At 36.6% G+C, this 20,257-nt stretch overlaps 3 protein-coding genes across 4 annotated transcripts; 2 read left to right on the forward strand and 1 right to left on the reverse strand.

Moving 5' to 3' along the window:
- Positions 7-3,615, forward strand: LOC105169415 (endoglucanase 9-like). Its single transcript, XM_020696347.1, has 6 exons — positions 7-138; positions 791-1,101; positions 1,439-1,894; positions 2,392-2,527; positions 2,608-2,780; positions 2,866-3,615. Exons 1-6 carry the CDS (start codon positions 117-119, stop codon positions 3,265-3,267), a joined length of 1,500 nt encoding a protein of 499 aa, XP_020552006.1. The 5' UTR covers positions 7-116; the 3' UTR covers positions 3,268-3,615.
- LOC105169029 (ferric reduction oxidase 7, chloroplastic) lies at positions 3,803-7,878 on the reverse strand. The gene is made up of 9 exons (XM_011089286.2): positions 6,976-7,878; positions 6,787-6,880; positions 6,502-6,699; positions 6,065-6,299; positions 5,551-5,878; positions 5,188-5,464; positions 4,816-5,071; positions 4,297-4,720; positions 3,803-4,136 (listed from the first exon to the last, which is right to left on the reverse strand). Exons 1-9 carry the CDS (start codon positions 7,205-7,207, stop codon positions 3,967-3,969), a joined length of 2,214 nt encoding a protein of 737 aa, XP_011087588.1. The 5' UTR covers positions 7,208-7,878; the 3' UTR covers positions 3,803-3,966.
- LOC105169416 (probable leucine-rich repeat receptor-like protein kinase At5g49770) lies at positions 11,423-19,265 on the forward strand. 2 transcript variants are annotated; one of them, XM_011089808.2, is made up of 19 exons: positions 11,423-11,639; positions 12,515-12,635; positions 12,720-12,791; positions 13,320-13,394; positions 13,488-13,559; positions 13,719-13,880; positions 13,973-14,047; positions 14,570-14,641; positions 14,738-14,809; positions 14,924-14,992; positions 15,201-15,275; positions 15,565-15,636; positions 15,738-15,869; positions 16,019-16,485; positions 16,610-16,756; positions 16,841-16,977; positions 17,355-17,574; positions 17,887-18,122; positions 18,403-19,265. In XM_011089808.2, exons 1-19 carry the CDS (start codon positions 11,525-11,527, stop codon positions 18,874-18,876), a joined length of 2,865 nt encoding a protein of 954 aa, XP_011088110.1. In that variant the 5' UTR covers positions 11,423-11,524; the 3' UTR covers positions 18,877-19,265. The 2 variants fall into 2 exon arrangements, with proteins under 2 accessions (XP_011088110.1, XP_020552132.1); XM_020696473.1 differs by having other exon boundaries at positions 11,424-11,639; positions 12,720-12,745.

Consider the following 20,257-nt stretch of genomic DNA (forward strand, 5'->3'; position numbering starts at 1 on the left):
TTCTGGCTGCTGGGTTCTTGGCGGGATTTATCACCTTGATCGTTAAGACGGTGCCTCGTCACCACCACCGCCCGCCGCCGCCGGATAATTACACACTGGCGCTGAACAAGGCCCTCATGTTCTTTAATGCCCAGCGATGTAAGTGAACTGATATACAGTCTTTAAATGCGACTTATAAATTTTGCTTGGTTTTACTGGATCTGATGAATTTGGGTATCAGGTGGATACGAAGAAAATTAGATGACATATTTGAGAATTACTTTTATGTTTTTGTGAATGTTACTTTAGATAGTTATTGAAATATGGAGGGGGGATGTAGATATTTCTTTGAAATTTTAGCTTTTCATTTGTATGTTTTCCTCATGCAATTTTATATCTGGAGATGTTGAATAGATTTGAAATGTGGGAGACAGTTGAAGACTATGCTTGCATGAGTAGGTTGTTGGCGAGCTTGAACTTGTGTTTGATAATGTTTCTTTTTCAGTGAGAATCAGTCAATTATGACGAAAACCTTCAATTTCTGAAGGTTATTATATTATTGTCAACATCTTTGGGTTGTGATAATTGATTGGTTGATCCGTGGATAGACGACCACATTGACCTTCGATCCAAATGAAGACTCTATCTGGATTGCATCACAAAAATGAAAATTGGAACACATATTTGGATGACGGTGTGATTTTAGTCAAACTGGCTGCAAGCCTGGAGCTGTTGGCTAAATTCATTAATTTACTGTATTTTATTTATCAACTAATGCTCTTAGTCTGATGCCTGATGCTCCAATTTACAGCTGGGAAACTACCAAAGCACAATAATGTATCATGGAGGGGAAACTCGTGTTTAAATGATGGGGAGTCTGATTCTTCAACTTTGTTTAAAGATTTGACTGGTGGCTACTATGATGCTGGAGACGCAATCAAATTCAATTTCCCTCAATCTTTTGCCATGACTATGTTGAGTTGGAGTGTGATAGAATACAGTGCAAAGTATGAGGCAGCTGGAGAGCTTAACCATGTCAAAGATATTATCAAGTGGGGGACAGATTACTTCCTCAAGACTTTTAATCACACTGCTGATACAATAGATCGAATTGTGGCACAGGTAACTTTGCAGATATATTGTCTAACATTCAAAGATAAACACCAATGCCGTTTCAAACCATGTTTAGATTATTTCATTTTCCACATCTCTGCTGTTGTTTTCTTTTAGTTTGTTAGTGTGTTGTCTCTATGCAGCTATTTGTTGAATGCAAGAAAAATTAAACCTTTTGACTTGATATCAAATCACTTGCTTCCACAAGACTGCCGGTCTTGTGAACAGGAGTTCTTGATTGATGTGCTAAGTTTACTCCTTCAGTCCATTTTCATGGGCTTAAGTTTAAAGGGCAAATTCCGTGGTCATGCACAAGTATTAAGCCTCCGTCCTTTCTTATCGGCAGGTTGGAAAAGGTGATACCTCAGGAGGGCCCGAACCCAATGATCACTACTGTTGGATGCGTCCGGAGGACATTGATTATGATAGACCTGTTACTGAATGTCATAGTTGCTCGGATCTTGCTGCTGAGATGGCTGCCGCTTTGGCTTCTGCATCAATTGTTTTCAAGGACAACAAGGCCTACTCACAAAAGCTTGTCCATGGTGCCAAGACTCTCTTTAAATTCTCTAGGGATCAGCGTGGTAGATACAGTACTGGTACCGAGGCTGCAATTTTCTATAATTCCACAAGTTACTGGGATGAGTTTGTGTGGGGTGCTACTTGGTTGTATTATGCTACGGGGAACAATTCCTATCTTCAGCTTGCTACAACTCCTGGTATTGCCAAGCATGCTGGTGCTTTCTGGGGTGGCCCGTATTATGGTGTACTAAGTTGGGACAATAAGCTTGCCGGAGCTCAAGTAAGTAAAATAAATCTGCTCGTGTTTGTTTCTCCATTGTGACTGACTTGGGATTTTAGCTACAAGTTCCTTTTTGTGATTGTTTATATAACTAGCTTTATTACATTAAATTGATTTCAGACGACATTGTTGATCAGTTTCTTTTTAACCAAATTGAATTAAGAGGTTTTCCCAAAATGCCAATCTTCTTCTTCATTTCTTGCCTAGTACTTGTCCGTTTGGGATGAGGTCATTATGCCTAATGTCACGTTTTCTGTTCCTTCATCTTGAAAATTAAGTGCTTCCCCTCCATGAGATTTGATATTAGGCACATTGAAATAAATCTATGATCATTGTCATGGAAATGAATATGCCACTTCTGCAAAATACAATAGCTGATACAATGAATCTAGACTTGATAAGTTCTGCCAAAGATGAGCAATTCCTTTCGTTTCATCTTTTGGTGTGAAAGAACTTTTACTAATTGTTGGTGAAACAACCTTTGGTTTTCTATTCAGGTGCTGCTGAGTCGAATGAGACTATTCCTGAGCCCTGGCTATCCTTATGAAGAAATTTTGAGAACATTCCACAACCAGACTAGTATATTCATGTGCTCGTTCCTACCATATTATTCATCATTTAACAGAACAAGAGGTAGTCAATGTTATATTGCAATGTGCAGATAATAAGTAGGTTATCCAGTCGAGTTTAAACATTTTGCTGAACCTGAACAGGAGGCATGATCCAGTTAAATCATGGAGCACCTCAGCCTCTTCAGTATGTAGTCAATGCAGCTTTCCTGGCTACAGTTTTCAGTGACTATATGAAAGCTGCCGATACACCTGGTTGGTACTGTGGGCCGCATTTCTACTCAGCCGATGTCCTTCGGGAATTTGCACAGACCCAGGTACCAGACACTCTCTTATGTTCGAAGAGTTCCGGCTGTTAATGTGATTGTTTTCTATAACCAGTTTCTTTTGTTCACCTTTCAGATCAATTACATCCTTGGGAAAAATCCTAGAAAGATGAGTTATGTTGTGGGCTTTGGCAATCATTATCCGAAGCGTGTCCACCACAGAGGTGCCTCTATTCCCAAGAACAAGGTCAAGTATAACTGCAAGGGAGGATGGAAATGGAGGGACTCGTCCAAGCCAAATCCTAATACTATTGTCGGAGCTATGGTTGCTGGCCCAGACAGGCACGATGGTTTCCATGACGTCCGTACAAACTACAACTATACAGAGCCAACACTTGCAGGCAATGCAGGCCTGGTTGCAGCTCTTGTTGCTCTATCTGGCGACTCGAGCGTGGGGATTGACAAGAACACAATTTTCTCTGCTGTGCCACCCATGTTTCCAACACCACCACCTCCACCAGCTCCTTGGCGGCCATGAGTCTACTCCTTGCCTTTCCTTTCTGCTGTGTGACTGTGGATAAAGTTTCTTGATGTGTTAGCTAATTTTGGGAAGATCTTTAAGGACAATGGAAAGATACATAGGACTAGGTGGATGAAGAGCACCTGGACAACAGATGGGCCAATCTACGGCTGGAAAAGTTGGACTGTCTTGAAGAAGTAAACGGGGCCAACCCCATTTGTTCTGAAGTTGTGATATAGTATGTATGTACGTATTAAAACCAACATATATTCTTTGGACAATAGAGTTTGAATGTGAACTGTCACTATGCGTCTTAATAAACTCTCACAATGTCTGACTTGGCTCAGCATAGTCTCGTTTTCTTTATTCTCATACGTCTTAAGATTCGTTAGTTGCATGTTTCAAGTTTTGGTTCAAATGTAAATCTTTTATATCTGAGAATTTTATTGGAATTATAGGCTTCCACTTGTCCTGGGTGAATTCCACCTCAAATGGTCCATGTTCCAGGGTTGTTTAATCCTAAAATTGTCAGCCCGGGCACGACACAGGGTGCTACAGGCAATACAATATTCATTAATCATTATATGTATCATATACATCGTATTGTACATAACTATATGCGGTTTGAGCTACTATGAACCTATAATCTATTACAATAAGTTTGGATCTATCATCCCATTGGAAGTAGAAGGCACTTAGGAAGTACTTCAGAGGAAGCTACAGATCAAAACTGTGGCTGTTGAAATGAAAGATAGCCTGATTGCCTCGACGCTTCAGGTTCTGTGTCCTGCACTCCTTAGCAACAGTAGTCTGAAGAGCTGGAGGCCCACAGAGTATAACACCTATATCGACGTTGCCCCATCGGTCTGACATTGTCTCAAAAATTCCTGCAGCAAAAGAGGGAGAAGCAGAGTCTAAATTCACCCTGGAAGTCTTGAAAGAAATTACTGAAGAAATATAGCAACTTGTCATGTCTTTAACAGACTAAATCATTCACTGTTCAACCCCAGAAAATAAGAAATGAAGAAGACTTAAACTTGAACATACCTCTGAAGTCCGGTCTCTGACCATACCGAGTAGCGCTAATGTATTGTTCCTTGCTGGAATCCTTGTGCATCTTCGGCTCATTCTGTTTCACAGTGCCGTTCTCTATGGATTTCTTACCTTCATGCGAGGACGTTTTTCTTTCCCAGTGATGCCATAAACCAATTACCAGACCTCCAAAAATGAGAACACTCACGGACATGCATGCAGTGAACAGAAGTCCCTTGTACCACCAGGCAGACACATGATAAGGGTTTATGTAAAAGACATCTAGCAAAGCCAATGTAATCACCAAACCAACTGTAGACACGATCACGTATATCCCGGACCATATTATGTTTCCAGTGCCGACCAACACAGACATTCCACATCCCTTGGAGGCGGGGAAAACAGCAGAGTTGACGGGCTCTATTACTTTACCCTCTTCCTGCAGTTGACAGTTCGTTCGTCAAGATTGTACAAGTAGAAGTTGCAAATATGATTTATAGTTGATTAAGGAACTGAAAGATCAAGGTTTGTTACCAGAGAAGGTTGTGATTCTCGAGTGACATAAGTTTGAATTTCTAGGTTCAAAGAATTGGAGAAATTTGGAAGGATGGATTCCATGCCGACTGTGTGAAGAAGAGGAAGCTCATCAGACGTTTTGATTGCCCACACTATCAGTATATTTTTCGGCATACAAGGTTTTCCATCCTTGAGACGGTGGAGAACATCGCTCAAGATTGCCAGGAAAGGTGAAATTCCAATTCCACCTGCGACTAATATGAGGTTCTCATACCTAAGAGTAGGAATCATGTGTATAACAAACTGATCAGCAAAGATACACTAAATTGTTCGGAACTTGAAAACTCAGTATCTGAATATAGTATATATAACAATAGCAAGAGAACGCACGTCAAGTGATATGCCGATGCATGACCATAAGGTCCCTCCACGGAAGCTGTTATTTTTGGATAACGTTGCAAGAGATGCTCCGTCTCAGTTCCCTTCTCAGAAGCACTCGAGACAAGTCTGTCCAGCTTTCCGGTCCAGTCACCAAGAACCTTTATAAGGACAGCAAGATGATGTTTTCCATCAAGAGGACTAGACGAGACACTAAAAGGATGCCATTGAAGCCAAGATAATTCACGAACTTGAAGAAAAATCCATCCCAGAGCATTGTAGTGCAGATCTGCATAGCAGAAGGGAAACAATAACATGATTTTTGCAATAAAGCATTCTAAAAAATCCAGCTAATTTTTGAAGAGATGAAATTACTTGCTGGTTTGGAAAGAACTAGTTCCAGAGTTCCGCATGGGAAGCTTCTAGCAGAGAGTATATTAACTGTCCTCCGGGACTGGCAGAATCTGAGAAATCGATCGAGCATGAACAGAAATATTCCTCCAGCAGCAAAACAGAAGAGGAAATCACCGACGTGCAAGGCCAAGAAGACAACGAAAACTACATATAATTGGTGGGTATAGAAGAACAACTCAAAGTTGATTCGTCGCACTCCAGGAAGTGATGTCACCCACATCAGTAGACCAGCTAGAAGGCTGATAACTCCTGGAAGATTAGCTATACCTATGTTTTTCCAGTCCATCAGCTGCATGAAACCATAAGGGGAAAAGATTAGCATCTTTGTCATCTTTTATTTCAAAATAGTATAACTCTGTCATGCAAACATGATCCATGACGATGCTTTCCAGCATTAGTTACGGCGATCTTCTTAGGAGTTGGTTACAAAATCTCCACATAATGAGGCCAGTTAAAATATGGTAAGAAGACTCACTTCTCGGGCGAGGCGGCCCTCAATTGCCCATCCAATCACATAGAAAAGGCCATGGAGAGTAAACAGCAACATTGTCAGATGTCCCAGCCAAACATGATATCTTGTAGCATGCTCAAAGGGGATATCTATAAGCCGGAGAAGAACTGATCCCCTTGCAACGGGCAAGAACAAGAAGGCGGTGCAAAATAGCCCGATCATCCCCAATCGAAGACCTGCTAGTTCCAGCATCAAGATGCTACAATAGCCCATGGTACAATAGGGTACTAGTCAGAAAAGCATATCTACCACGTATCGAGAATTAGCTTATCTGAGCAGCTAAAGCACTCGAGCACGACACAGTATTTCAGTGTTTAAGCTCATTATCACCATCATCATCATTGTTATTAGTGTTATTATTTCGCAAAATACATAAACAAAAACATAGGTAAGATTATTACCTCCTCTCTTTTGAGGGCACATGAAACCAGGACACAAGCTCACTGTTCTTCACAGTATAGGCAGCAAAGGCCCAGACAACGTATGCAGTAAAGAGCACGATCCCGATCATCTCTGCAGCCGAGACTACTCCGAAAGGTCCATCCACAAGAACCGGGAATGTCCACAACCGAAAGCGTGGAAACTTTGAACTTTTTTTCCTGTTGACACAATTCCAAATTCAAGCATTCATACAGTGATCACATAACAGCAATGATCAAACAAGAATTTCCCAGAAAGTTACATACTCATGAATTTCCTCTTCTCCAACGAGAACAATATATGCAGAGCCAAGAATAGCAATGAGGAGAATTGGGCCACTGAAAAGCAGAAACACACTTCCTGCAGCAAAAAATAACTTTTTGAGCTAAAAAAGAGATTCAACATACACTTAAATGACAACACAAGAATTCAAGAATTTCGAGCTGCCATCCAACCTGTGATCCCAAACAGAGTTCCTTCCGTTGCTTGACGCCATTTGTGGTACAACTCCGTCACAAAATCAGATGGATACAGGAAAATAAAAGCAGCCCATGTAATGAAAATCACCCACATTACCACTCTCAGAATCACTTTCGCTGATGAAACCCAAAAGGACCTCTTCTTGCCGCAGCCGACAACATCCTCTTTCCTCGACAGAAGAGGTTCTTGCCCCGATTTCACATCCATCAGGCCGAACGCAACAGCAAGAGAAACCTGAGGTAGGAGCAGTAAAAAGGTGTTTTCTTGAACTCTATGACCCCCCTTTACACTCTACCATCTCAGTGACTGATACCCATCAATATATACACTAAGGTTTACGCAAAAATCAAATCAATCAACATTGATTCATTTATATTCAGAAAATCGTTGAAACTTGAACTGAATAAAACATGGACCACTCATTCTCCTACATTTATGAATATGCGTTTTTTTAAAATCTGATTCTTTTTATTTTTCTCTGGTAACTGCAATTTACCATTGCAGCTTTGTTTCTCTCGAGATATTAATCAAGAAAGGAAACCCACAAAAAAAAAAATAAAGTAATAAAAGGATCAAATGGGCGGGGCCAATCTGCTTTCTTGATTATTGATGCATCAATTACATCATCGTAGAAAATCAAATTTTAGGTTTACGTGGAATGCTTGCTGTATGAATTGAGGGGTTCAATAATTCCGGGTGGCGAGTGTATTTCCGTCATGACTGAGATGGGACAACTGGGTATCGGACATTCACACAAACTGTACGATGTACAGGTACTGACGTGCAAAATCTGCCCCCACCAACACCATTTGCATTTCCTGAGGTCCATCAAAGTTCATGCACCGCGGGCGGGTTGTGTTATAATTATGTGGGGGTTATTGGTGTTAATAGGTTTCGACTACTGACTGACTGACACCAGACGACAACCTTGTATATAAAGTCAGGAAACAGTTGTTAAAAACTGAATGAAATAATTTATTATTTAATTAGGAGGAAGAGATAGAATTGAAGCAAAATTCAATGCATATCAAATTTCTTTTGGGTTCAATTTTGTTTCTATTTAACATTAGATGAAAAAAATGAAAGTATAAGTCTAAAAAAAAAAGTATGATTTTTATTTTTTATTTATTTATTACCCGTATAAATCTATATATATTTTTCTCCAATTAAATAATTTAGAATAAATAAATAATTCTTATTTTGATAAATATTTTTATTAATAAAATTTTTTATTCTTATTTAATCAACATTTTTATTAATAAGGTTTTTAAAATATTGATATATTAAAATTATATTAGTATAATATTTATTTATTTATAATATAAAATAAAGAGAAGAGTTATTCGATATAGTTATAAAAACTAGTCTTTTCTTGTCGATCTATTTTTCTCGTACCAAATAAGAAGTATTTGAGATTTACTATCCTCCCAATCATAAAAAATAACTTGAAGGAAAACTATTGTTCTTTCCCTCCGCTTCCTCCTTCCACTTCCCTTCCTTCTTCCACTCATTTTTTTTTCTTCTCATTTGAACCGACCGGACCTTCAAATTCTAGTTTTGAGATTCAACAATTAGAGTTTGTTTAGTTTGGGTGAAAAATGGGAGTATAAGAGAAGTAAAAATAAAGATAAATGTATAATAGATAATTTGGTGTTTGTTTAGGGAGAAAAGATAGAGGTGAAGTAAAACTCAATGTATATGAAACTCTCCGGAGTCCAATTTTGTTTCCGTCCAAAATTAAGCGAAAAAGTGAAAGTATAAGATAAAAAAAAGTACAATTTTTAATTTTATTTACTCTATTATCCATATATATCTTATGTACATATATATATATATAATTTTCCTCTAAGGTTATTTTTAGTACCAATAACTTGGCCTGATTAATAACTAGAAAACTAATATATTTATAATTTTGTAAAGAGTATGAAATGTTTGTATAACTGAAAGCATTTCACAGGTCATGTCAGTATTGTTTTTTTCACATGACTTACATGGCTAAGAATTTTCAGGAAAAAAATGATTTTTTTTTTAAATTTTCTTTTAGAGAATTGACAAAATTCAAACTTAATATCAAAAGTTACTTGCAGCCACAAAAAAAAAAAAAAAAGGTTTAAAGGCACTTTTTCTGATCCTATAATTGAGATATCATTCGTATGTATAAGCTAATAAATATAACACTTATTGTTTTTAAATTATTTGTTTGAACAAAATTACTTCTCATGTTATGTTGTTGGAATCACTAAACACAGTTTTGTGAACAAAGTCATGGATCTATATATATATATATATGTATATATAGTTAAAAATCTTGTCCTGTACTATACATTTTGGGCGCATCGCAGGCACACACAGCAGTAGGGGAGATAAATGTATGTATGTATTTTTGGATATATATAGATAGCCAAACAAAATGAGTGGGACAAGAAATGTATGGTTGAGGTAGAATGATGTTTACTTATGTGGCCGTTGGTTGTCGTGTCAAGGAATATTTATCATTCACTCATTCCTCACCCACACCTACCTCACATATGTTGTCCCCCAATATCTTCTTCTACTCCATTAATATTTGCGGGGATTATGAGTAGTTGTTGTGATTCAGGTCGCGTTGTATTCGAGTTGATTAATGGATCATAAGGTTAATCTCTCCACTTGAGTGAAATATTTGAGATTACTCAATTTGTTGGGACGACATAATAATAACCTTATCATATTTAGATCAGTTCTGTAATAAGGGAATCAAGATGAACCCTATACAAATTGTGTGAGATGATGCATGGGTGATGGCTATACATACCATAAAAATAAGGGTAAATTTCGTCGAGTTCTTATAAAATTTGATATAGTACTCTAAAAATAAGCATTGATGAGGATATGGTACTGAAAATAAGGAAGACAATTTTTTTGCCCTTGTAATATTTCGTGTCTTTCTTGTTTTTTTATTTATTAGATTGCTCTTCGGTATACGAATTTAAGAAAAATAATAATTATTAAATTTCAAACAAGTTTGAGATTATATTCGCTTTGGATTAAATTTCAAATAATTGTAGGGTTATAGATTTCAATGCTTAATTAATTTAAATAAATATGATACATAATAATAATAATAATATAAAAGCAATAGAGCATAGAGGTGGGCCAAATTATTTTTATATGCTTTTCTAACTTCAATCTCAATTGGGCTTCTCAAAGGCGACCGTATGAGTTGTACTTCTGCCCACGCCTGTTGGGCCAACCTAAAGACTCATCACTTTTAATTAAATAATTATAATATTAGTAAAAGAACGTAGTTATATTTTTTGAATTTTAATATAATTATAATATATTTTTATTATTTATAAAATTATTGATATTTCACGATTTAACGCACATTTAACAATGAGTTTATTTTTATATGTCTTTATGCTGTGACGAGGTATATCTCTATTATTATAAGGTATTTTAAATGAAAAAAAATTATTAGATTTACAATAAACAGTAACACGTCAATAAAAAATAAATATAAATTTTTATTTAGTTTTTTTTATTAATATCAATAGTAAATTTTCGTTGAAATTTATTTGTCGTACGAGAACGGCAGACATGGACTTATATGAATAGGAAGAGGGCGGCATAACTGTGGAATTTCCTTTTTCTATTGGTTTCCAGCTTTGTAGGTTTTTGGCTGTAAGCCTTTTGAGTTCTTTAGAGATTCCAGTTCAAACCGTCTCCAATTGTGAATAGCTGTTGGATCAAGGAATTTGACCAAGAACCCATTTTTATAAGGCCAACGTCAATGTCAGCACTACAATTTTTTATTTCTATTTTTTTTCTGGCCTACAATGTCAGAATTGAATATTATGCAATTAATCATGTAGTTTATCAGTGTTCTTGATATGGGTTTGTACTTTTTTTTTTTTTTTCTATTTTTGTAGGCCATGTTAGCAAAAGACGAAAGAGTGATACAGGGTGGAATGCAAAGACATGCTTGTGGCCTTATAGGCATGAGGAATCATTTTTACAAGGTCATATGAGCAATCTTTTTGACTTATTATGAGTAGGCGTATATAGAGCAAAATTTATGTTGTTTAGATAATTTTTGTATGTTCTTGTTGTTCGAGATTGGTTTTTATCAAGATAGTTTCATGTCCATCAACTATTTATGCAGTCCGTAAAGTATTGAAAAATTATTATTTTAGTTCTACATGTAACGTTGGGACAGATTTCAAGCTCTAATAACATATGAGCGAAACTCATATATTATGATGATTGTGATTGTGCCGAATGAGACCTTGTAGGACTTACTCGGGTGTGACCAAGCAAATATTTGGAATTGTTTTTTTGGTTGGGAGCAGTTATATTGAGACACACAATAGGCATATTTTTTACATGTAACATCATTATAAAACTGTTGAAATAAATTGGAGACTGAGTCAGTTTGGACTTATCTGTGTCTGGTTAGGCATAGGGGTGAACTACCACAAGGACATTTGTCCTAAGCTTCTTTTCTCTCTTCAAGAAACTTTAGATTTCTTCATCAGTTTTAAAATGTCTATGGAGAATATGATAAGTCTCTTGGAAATGAGTTCTAGAGTTCTGGTCTTCCTCCTGCTTGTTTCCACTCGGATTCTGGCTATATTTGCAGTCACATATAGTGGTGATCGTAAGTAATTTTCCATGATCGCATGTTGTTTCAAATTTCTGTGCAAACACTTTTTGTTTTGCATTTGTTATTCTTGGTCAGTTGAACTAGGCCTGACATGCATCCCTGGAGTCTGGGAGGTTTAGTATTACGGTACTCCATTGATTTAGGGACGAGTTTCTTTGTCTATACTTGATAAAATAGCTCAAAAACTGGGACTGAAAAATGATTCAGATGGCACATTTCTCAGGACCACTTTTGCTAATATTAGTTGGTTTGATGTCTAGATAAATTAGCTACATGTTATTGAATTTTAAGTGGCTGTATGACTCTTGTGGGCATAGTCGGGAATATTACAAAAATTTATTAACGATATTGGTTTCAGATATTGTAGCAGCAAAAACTATTTGCAGGATGTTGTTATTCTCTTTCAGCGTGATGATATAAAAGACAGAAAATATAGTTTACTCCAGTGATTATTGCTTACAATTCATACAGGAAAAAATAAGATAATGCTTTCTGTGATTAATTCTATCAAAACAGATCCTCCAGTGCAGCAACACATCTCTACATATATTATGTATGGAAAAATCGGCAACATATGACATCTCTGTGCATCAATTAATAATTCCTTTTGAAACACCACTAGAAAACCAAAAAAGAACTGAAAGTCACAGTAGGATGAGGCTGAATTTATTTTCGTTTCTCATCTGGTATCTCTATGGATAGTGTTAAAGATTAGGATACAGTTATAGTGATCGTTAAATGTTAAATGGTTCTCATATAGACACAAGACTTAAATGCATTTTTCAAACTTATCTAGTATGCTCATGGTTGTGGTGGGATATACTTTATGTTGCATAGAAGTAAAATCCACCATTTTGTATCTGTTCCAGTTGCTGCTCTAATTGCTCTCAAAGCTACCTGGAAAAACCTGCCGCCAAACTGGGTGGGTGGTGACCCTTGTGGCAGCAAGTGGGATGGTATTAATTGCACAGATACACGTGTGACATCTTTGTGAGTCAGCATTTAAATGCTATGAAATGCTTCCCCATAGTTTTCTTATAACCTTCTTTTTTAATGTTAGTACTTTAATTGCAGAATGTTGGCAGGCACGGGCTTGGAAGGTAGCGAGTTCAGTGATATTTCATCATTGACTGGATTACAGTTTTTGTATGTTCCTGTTTCTGTTGTTCGCTTCTAGGTCCTAAGCTATTATTATTCCATATTTCAATACTCATATGTTACTCTTACAAGAATCCATATGAATGGCAATCAATTGGTTGGTCTACAAGCAAACCATATCAGTCAATAAATTTACTCCTGTGCAATTGGATCTTTCCTCTTTCTGCAAGCGCCTTTTATAGTTTAACATTACCAGAATTGCATTAATAATCTTTTTTCTCTGGTATTAAAGGTGGTAGATAGTATTTACCAGTTACGGAATAATTTTTGCAGAAGTTCAGTGATTTGGGTTCTGGCATAATGCGGAACTGGTGGCAGACTTATGGTGTCAATTATTTCCATTGTGTCCTGCCACCTTGTATTACAGTTCTTGTAGTTTCAAGAAGGAGAAAAGAAAGAAAATAAACATACTGGATTCTCATTCTTAGATCACAATTATGGTCCTAGATTCAATTGCATTCAACAATAGAATTCATCAGTGTCCTGCATTTTCTGATTCAATGCTTCTGTATGCAGGGATCTTTCCAATAACATTGGTCTGAAAGGGGTTCTTCCATCTTCTATAGGGAACTTGAAGAACCTTACGGTTTTGTATGGAAGAACTTCACTTTTTCCTGTGCCTGCACTTGGACTAACATGTCAATTCGTACTTACATTGTATCTACGATTTTTCTTGTCATGTAGGATTTTGATCGGCTGCAGCTTTTTCGGTCCTATTCCCGATTCAATAGGATCTCTCCAGCAGCTTGTATACATGTGAGGAGTTAAATCGTATACACTTTTTTTACGTTGTCAAAAGTTTATCAATTAGCATTGACTTCTGAAGGATTTCAAACTTCCTTGTGGTCCTTTTGGGATTTCATAATAACGCAGCTTAACTGGGAACTGAATATTGTAAACTTTGTCGTTTTACAGATCTTTAAACTCTAATAGCTTTAGTGGGTCAATTCCACCTTCCATTGGCAATTTATCTCAGCTGTCTTGGCTGGATCTTAGTATGAACAAGCTTAATGGCACAATCCCTGTCTCTACTGAAACTGCACCTGGTCTGGATCTGCTACTTCGAGCTAGACACTTGTAAGCTTCCTCTTTTAGAACCATCAACTTTTTCAGTTTTCCTTGTTGGCATACTTTATCTGATCATGCGAATGCCTCTTCATTGTTTACAGCCATTTCTCAAATAATCAGCTTTCTGGCTCGATCCCTGATCAACTATTCAGTTCAAATATGAACCTGGTACACGTGTGAGTTTGCTTTTTCACTCATTGTGTTTCTGTATCTACAAACCCGATCATTTGTATAAACAATGTACTCTTGGTTGCTGTAGTATTTTTATTTTCATTTGACCATCAACAGAAAATTTTCATACTTATTTAATTTTCAATATACCAACTTAAAACTTCTATAGGAATGCATTGAGTAATTTATTTTCAGAACTTTTTGGCATGGGTTATTACATTTTATTTCTGATATCACCTTCCTTAGTCAAACACCAAAACAGCAGCATTTCTTTTCTTGCCATCGTTGCAGAGTGGAAGACACAGGTTTTTGGATATATTTCAGAAAATTGTGTTGAGAAAATTCTTAGTCGCTCTTCTTCACCGTCTTCAATTTGTTTTTCTTTTAGATTCTTTGGAATCATTGAGATATCAGTATATTAACACGGAAAAACTTTATGCTTGGTCCTGTACTTAATTAAAAGGTTAGTCACCTCATCAATCGTTTCGACTTTTATCTCTCATTAACAACACCATTTTTCACTTTAGGATATTTGACAACAACAAACTTACAGGGAACTTACCCTTTTCTCTCGGATATGTTCAGACATTGTTGGTCGTGTGAGTATCTCTGCCAGTCTTCTCAAATTTGTACGATACTTTGTTTGCCCTGAACTATTTCTGCAATGATGCTTGAAAATCTTCTCTTGGATACAGACGCTTTGACTGGAATTCTCTTGATGGACCTATCCCTCCAAATCTCAGTAACCTTACAAGTCTAAATGAGCTGTAAGTGGACCAAAGCAAAAATTTGTAGCACGTACTGATTCTCTCAGAAGTAAGATGTGAAACTGCTTTCTTTGAAATTCCTAAAGTAGTTCCGTTTGGTGGTTATCCTCCCAGGTACTTGTCCAATAACAATTTCAATGGAAATATTCCCAACCTCACAGGCATGCACTCCCTATACTACGTGTAAGTTGGTAACAAGTATTCCAATCTGTAAATTCATGAGCACCTGAGCAAAGACGGTTGACTCGTTTTTGTGATATGAATTTCAGTTCATAAGGAGTTGGTTATTTACTCCTATCATGGATTGTTTGTTTCTCTCCATCTCATCATTGACATTCATGTGATGTCGTTTGTTAGTCTCAGATGGCTGCCTGATCAATGACAATTGCAGGGACATGAGCAATAATAGTTTCAAAGCATCAGGAGTTCCGAAATGGTTCTCAAGCCTCCAGTCTTTGACAACATTGTACTCTCTTTCTCTCTACTTCTGTCCTCTCTATTTTTCTCATTAGCTGCAAGCTTCTGCTTGTATGTACATATATTTGTTGTGTTCGGAGTCTCATTGGTAATGGTAGACCCTTCTCTCTGTGGCACCAGAACCTTGAAAATGTTGGTCATTTGTATTTTCAGAATGTCACTTGAAAATGTTTATTGTGCATGTTCATTATATCTGTGAAATCTTTTTATGCAAGTAGATCCAGTTAGTCAATTATAGCATAGACCCTTTTCTCGCACTAATTAATAAGTGATTCCAGAATAATGGGCAATACAAGACTTCAAGGACAAATTCCAGTTGACATCTTCAGACTTCCTCAATTGGAGACTGTGTAAGCTCATATCTAGGAAATTCGGATCCTCAAGCTATACTCGGATATAGATGTATTGCCATGCTTTCTCCAATTTATAACAAATGTCTCATCCATATCAGGGTGCTCAGCAACAACAATTTAAGTGGAATCTTGGATATTGGTAATAGCTACAGCAGTAACTTGACAGTTGATTTGCAGAATAATTCCATCACTGACTTTCAGCAAAAATCAGATTACAACTTGCAGCTAACGTAAGCCTATCTTTTAGCTTAATTCTTGCATTTGCAAAATCTTAGGCTGCAGTCTACTAGGTTCGTTGAATATAAATAAATATTGGGTTAGTGTTATTACTCAAATACAAACTCAGCTGAAGGTGTTTCTTGCTTTCTGTCTGTGACAGACTTGTTCAAAACCCTGTTTGCAACACAAACGGAGCAAATGCAAAATTTTGTTCTGTTCAGAGGCGTAGCAACGATCTTTTGCCATCAAATAGATGTGGAGTAATGTCCTGCGGTTCACATGAAATATTGAGTCCTAATTGCCAGTGCTCACATCCATACACTGGAACTCTGCACTTCTATTCTTTTTCCTTCACGGATATGCAAAATTTAACATATTACCGCATCCTTAGTAGGTCTCTGATGACTGCTTTTCGCTCCAGTGGGATTCCAGTTGATTCAGTCAACCTTAGTAGTCCAATGATAGACATTTACCTACAGTTCCAACTGCAAATATTTCCTTCTGGCGAAGATTCATTCAATCGGACATCAATTTCTGATATGGGCTTCCTACTCAACCGCCAACCCTTTGAGATCCAATATTTTGGACCATTTTTCTTCATTGATGAACAATATTGTTGTCTCCCAGGTACCCTTGTTACGCTCACAACTGGACACACTGTAGCATTACTTCCAGTGATCATTTATTGTTATGACAATGAATCTTTGTCTAATCCACCCTAAAGGTTATTAATTTAATAATTACCTTTTAGGATCAAAAAAGCCATCCCATGTTGGCATTATTGTTGGAGTAGCAGTTGGTGGTTCGATTCTTGTGCTCCTTATAGTCTTGGCTGGAATTTATGCTCTTCGTCAGAGGAAAAAGGCGAGAAGAGCTATGGAAATGAGCAATCCATTTGGTAAGATAGCTCTTGACTTAGACAAAGACAATAAAATTGTCAGCTAAAATCCATCCTATCTCACCAAATGTCGAATGAATGCAGCTTCCTGGAACCCTGAAAAAGGGAGCGGTTCCGTCCCGCAGCTTCAGGGAGCAAAATGGTTCTCCTTTGAAGATCTGAAGAAATGCACCAACAACTTTTCAGAATCAAATTGCATTGGTTCTGGAGGATATGGAAAGGTTCTTACATTCTTAACATTCTCTGTTTTCTCATTTGTGAACTAAAATTGTCTTCTTGGTACCCCTACTTTCAGTTGATGCTTGGCCCCCATCCCCAGAATAACCTTTGGATTAATTATGGTTAGATGTCCAATTCAAATTACTTTTTCATCTCTTTCATGCATAGAGAAGTGTTTAAAGGCTTGTCTTTCGCCCAACCTATTATTTGGTTAAGTTATTCTAATTTATGTATTCCTGGTACTCATTTGTGCTTCAGGGATTGCAAACTTGTTAAATAATGTGTTGCCTCCTCACGCTGCATAAAATTATCTTCATATGTATGTCTAAAGGTATCAGTCGAACATGTATAAACCCTATGTTTCATGGTGCACTGACAGGTTTATAAGGGAACTGTTGCTTCTACACAAGTAGTAGCTATAAAGCGAGCTCAACAAGGATCAATGCAGGGAGCGACTGAGTTCAAAACAGAGATTGAGCTTTTGTCAAGGATTCATCATAAGAATGTCGTCAGCCTTGTGGGATTCTGTTACGAGCTGGGGGAACAAATGTTGGTCTATGAGTATATATCTAATGGTACACTTAGGGATTGTCTCTCAGGTGACTACCTCAATTCTCAGCTATTTGTACCATGAGTGGTACTTCTTCCCATATTCTACAGGATCAGCCACACCCAGCAATGTGCCAAAAGTTCTCACTTGTATCTTGCATAGGCCATTTAACCTGAGAAAGACAGATCATTAGAATAGGCTAATTTTATTCCTTCTTGTTTCCCACGCATGTTTCGGTCCTGTCTTACAATTCTCAACACTTAAATCTTGTCTTAGTCCATGAGAACCTAGGATAAGGTACTAATTACTCTGAAAAGGTTAGTCTATGTGGATTCATTATCATTAATATTCGTATCTGCAGGGAAGTCAGGATTCTGGTTGGACTGGAATAAAAGACTGAAAGTAGCCCTTGATGCTGCCAGAGGTCTGTCGTATTTGCATGAACTTACCGATCCTCCCATCATACACAGGGATGTCAAATCAACCAACATCTTGCTGGACAATAATCTAAATGCAAAAGTTGCTGATTTTGGCCTGTCAAAACTCTTGGGTGATACTGGCAAGGGTTACGTTACAACGCAAGTCAAAGGGACACTGGTGAGTGAATGAAGTTCAAAAACTTAAGCCTGACTGATAAGTTTAAAAAGAATGCAGACCCGCAAAAATTGTTTTTGGTTTCTTTCTCTTCTCAAGTTCTGTTATGATCTCATTATAACTGTTTAGTTCCTCCTGATCATCTTCTTCCTTGTTTGATTCCTGAGAAGCAAACTGTTTACCCGTTAGCACACATTGGTCTGATGAGCGACATAATGCATTGTTTTTCTTTATGCGAGTAAACACTTTATATCCTATCAAAGATGTATCATTTTCACTCCAGGGATACATGGATCCTGAATACTACATGACTCAACAGTTAACTGAGAAAAGTGATGTATATAGCTTTGGAGTCGTACTACTAGAACTGATGACTGCTAAAGCCCCGATACAGCACGGAAAACACATCGTAAGATTAGTTCAGGAGGCAATGGGAAATACGAAAGAGGCTCAAAATTTTGACCAGATCATTGATCCAACCTTGGAGTCAGGATCAAAGCTTGTCGGCCTGGGGAAGTTTGTTCACCTGGCAATGAGCTGCGTGAGAGAATCGGCTGCTGACAGACCAAAGATGGGCGAGGTCGTGAGAGAGATAGAGAACATCATAGAGTTGGTTGCTCTTGACAGAAAAACAGAGAAGAGGTTTGATTCATCCAGCTTTGATGAAACAATCGACGAGAGTCCGCTCCATTCTTACGCCGCTGAGGGGTTTGATGTAAGCTATGGTTCGTTCCCTTTCCGTTTACAGCATCAGTGAGGGAGTCCGACGCTCTATTCACAGTCAGAGCAATTGTTTCCGTCCACAGAACAGCCCGTTAAAAGAGGACGGAAGATTGTCAGTTTCTTGATCCTCTGTTTCTTAACAGGCCAGTAGGCTGTTTCATTTGTTGATCATAGAAAGTGCATGCATACATTAGGTAAAGAATGTGAGTAAATACTGTAATGCTGTTGGCTGTGTCAATTCAATACAACTTCTTTATTTTTTTCGAAAACAAACAAACAATACTCATAATTCCCGTTTGGTTTCGTGTGATTAGGCATAATAAGATTACTTATTATACATAATCACCTTTTATTGTATATCAATACCAGTCTCAATCCTGATTTACGGGATAGTATATCCCACTTCTTGGTGGGACATTTTTCTTACATTTTTCCATTGGTTAGTATATTTTTCTTACATTTACGGGATAGTATATTTACGGGATACATTTTTCCATTGGTTAGTTTAAGGTAGAATTAAAAAATTCCTTTCTTACATGGCCTTCCACTTTCTCCCGGTCTCCCTCTCTCTCCCCTTTTGTCTTGTAACATACATATATGCTTAAAAGAATGCATATTAAATTATAATAATTTAATAATAAAAATATTAATTTATTTTTTTGGACTTTTAAAAAATATTTGAATTTTGATTAGTTGTTAAATTTAAAAAATTAAACATTTATTTTTTTTATTATTATTGAATATCTATTATGAACTTCGTTTAAAATTTTTTTTTTACAAGAATTATTAGTCTAAAAATTATTTTTCAATTAATATAAGAGTTTTTTTTTGAAAACTTTTGTTAATATTTTGTTTATAAATCTACCCTCCAAATTTACTTTTACATTTATAAATTATATACAAAAGTTATAACATGTATATTATAAACATAAGTGTAATAATAATATAACATATAACATAGAGCGTTCAGAATTTAAATTTTTGGAACAAATTCACATAGAGGCGCGGTTTTAATTTAAGTTTCTATTAATTAAATTAATAAATCATTGGCGAATAATAATTTACGGTTGCTATATTTCTAATTTAGGCCCAACTGCATATATTATAATTTTTTATGACATATCACTTCATTGATTGTAATAACTCATAATCATTTTGAATTAAATCACCCTATATTCATTAATAAAATATCACCAAACCATTACATATAAATTCTTCACCACTAGATAGGAAAAATTACAAGCAACAGCTATGTGATGTTACAAATGAACCTTTTTATAAAAAAATAATAACAATTTATCCTATATTTTTTAAAGTATAATAACTTACCTTCCTATATTTTTAAAATGAAGCAATTTACCTCATTAGACAGAGTAGTAAATTGCTTCATTTTAAAAAATATAAGGGAGTAAATT

The sequence above is a fragment of the Sesamum indicum genome, linkage group LG8 (assembly GCF_000512975.1).
Source record: "Sesamum indicum cultivar Zhongzhi No. 13 linkage group LG8, S_indicum_v1.0, whole genome shotgun sequence".
NCBI classification, from domain to species: domain Eukaryota; kingdom Viridiplantae; phylum Streptophyta; class Magnoliopsida; order Lamiales; family Pedaliaceae; genus Sesamum; species Sesamum indicum.

Coding starts and splice junctions, on each gene's coding strand:
- LOC105169416 (XM_011089808.2), top strand. CDS start 11,525: ATGTCTATGGAGAATATGATAAGTCTCTTGGAAATGAGTTCTAGAGTT. Junction 14,048..14,569: donor AATATGAACCTGGTACACGT/GTGAGTTTGCTT, acceptor TTTTCACTTTAG/GATATTTGACAACAACAAAC. Junction 15,637..15,737: donor CTTCCTCAATTGGAGACTGT/GTAAGCTCATAT, acceptor CATCCATATCAG/GGTGCTCAGCAACAACAATT.
- LOC105169415 (XM_020696347.1), top strand. CDS start 117: ATGTTCTTTAATGCCCAGCGAT. Junction 1,895..2,391: donor ATAAGCTTGCCGGAGCTCAA/GTAAGTAAAATA, acceptor TTTTCTATTCAG/GTGCTGCTGAGTCGAATGAG. Junction 2,528..2,607: donor ATCATTTAACAGAACAAGAG/GTAGTCAATGTT, acceptor GAACCTGAACAG/GAGGCATGATCCAGTTAAAT.
- LOC105169029 (XM_011089286.2), bottom strand. CDS start 7,207: ATGGATGTGAAATCGGGGCAAGAACCTCTTCTGTCGAGGAAAGAGGAT. Junction 6,881..6,975: donor AACTCTGTTTGGGATCACAG/GTTGGATGGCAG, acceptor TTTTTGCTGCAG/GAAGTGTGTTTCTGCTTTTC. Junction 6,700..6,786: donor GGAGAAGAGGAAATTCATGA/GTATGTAACTTT, acceptor TTGTGTCAACAG/GAAAAAAAGTTCAAAGTTTC.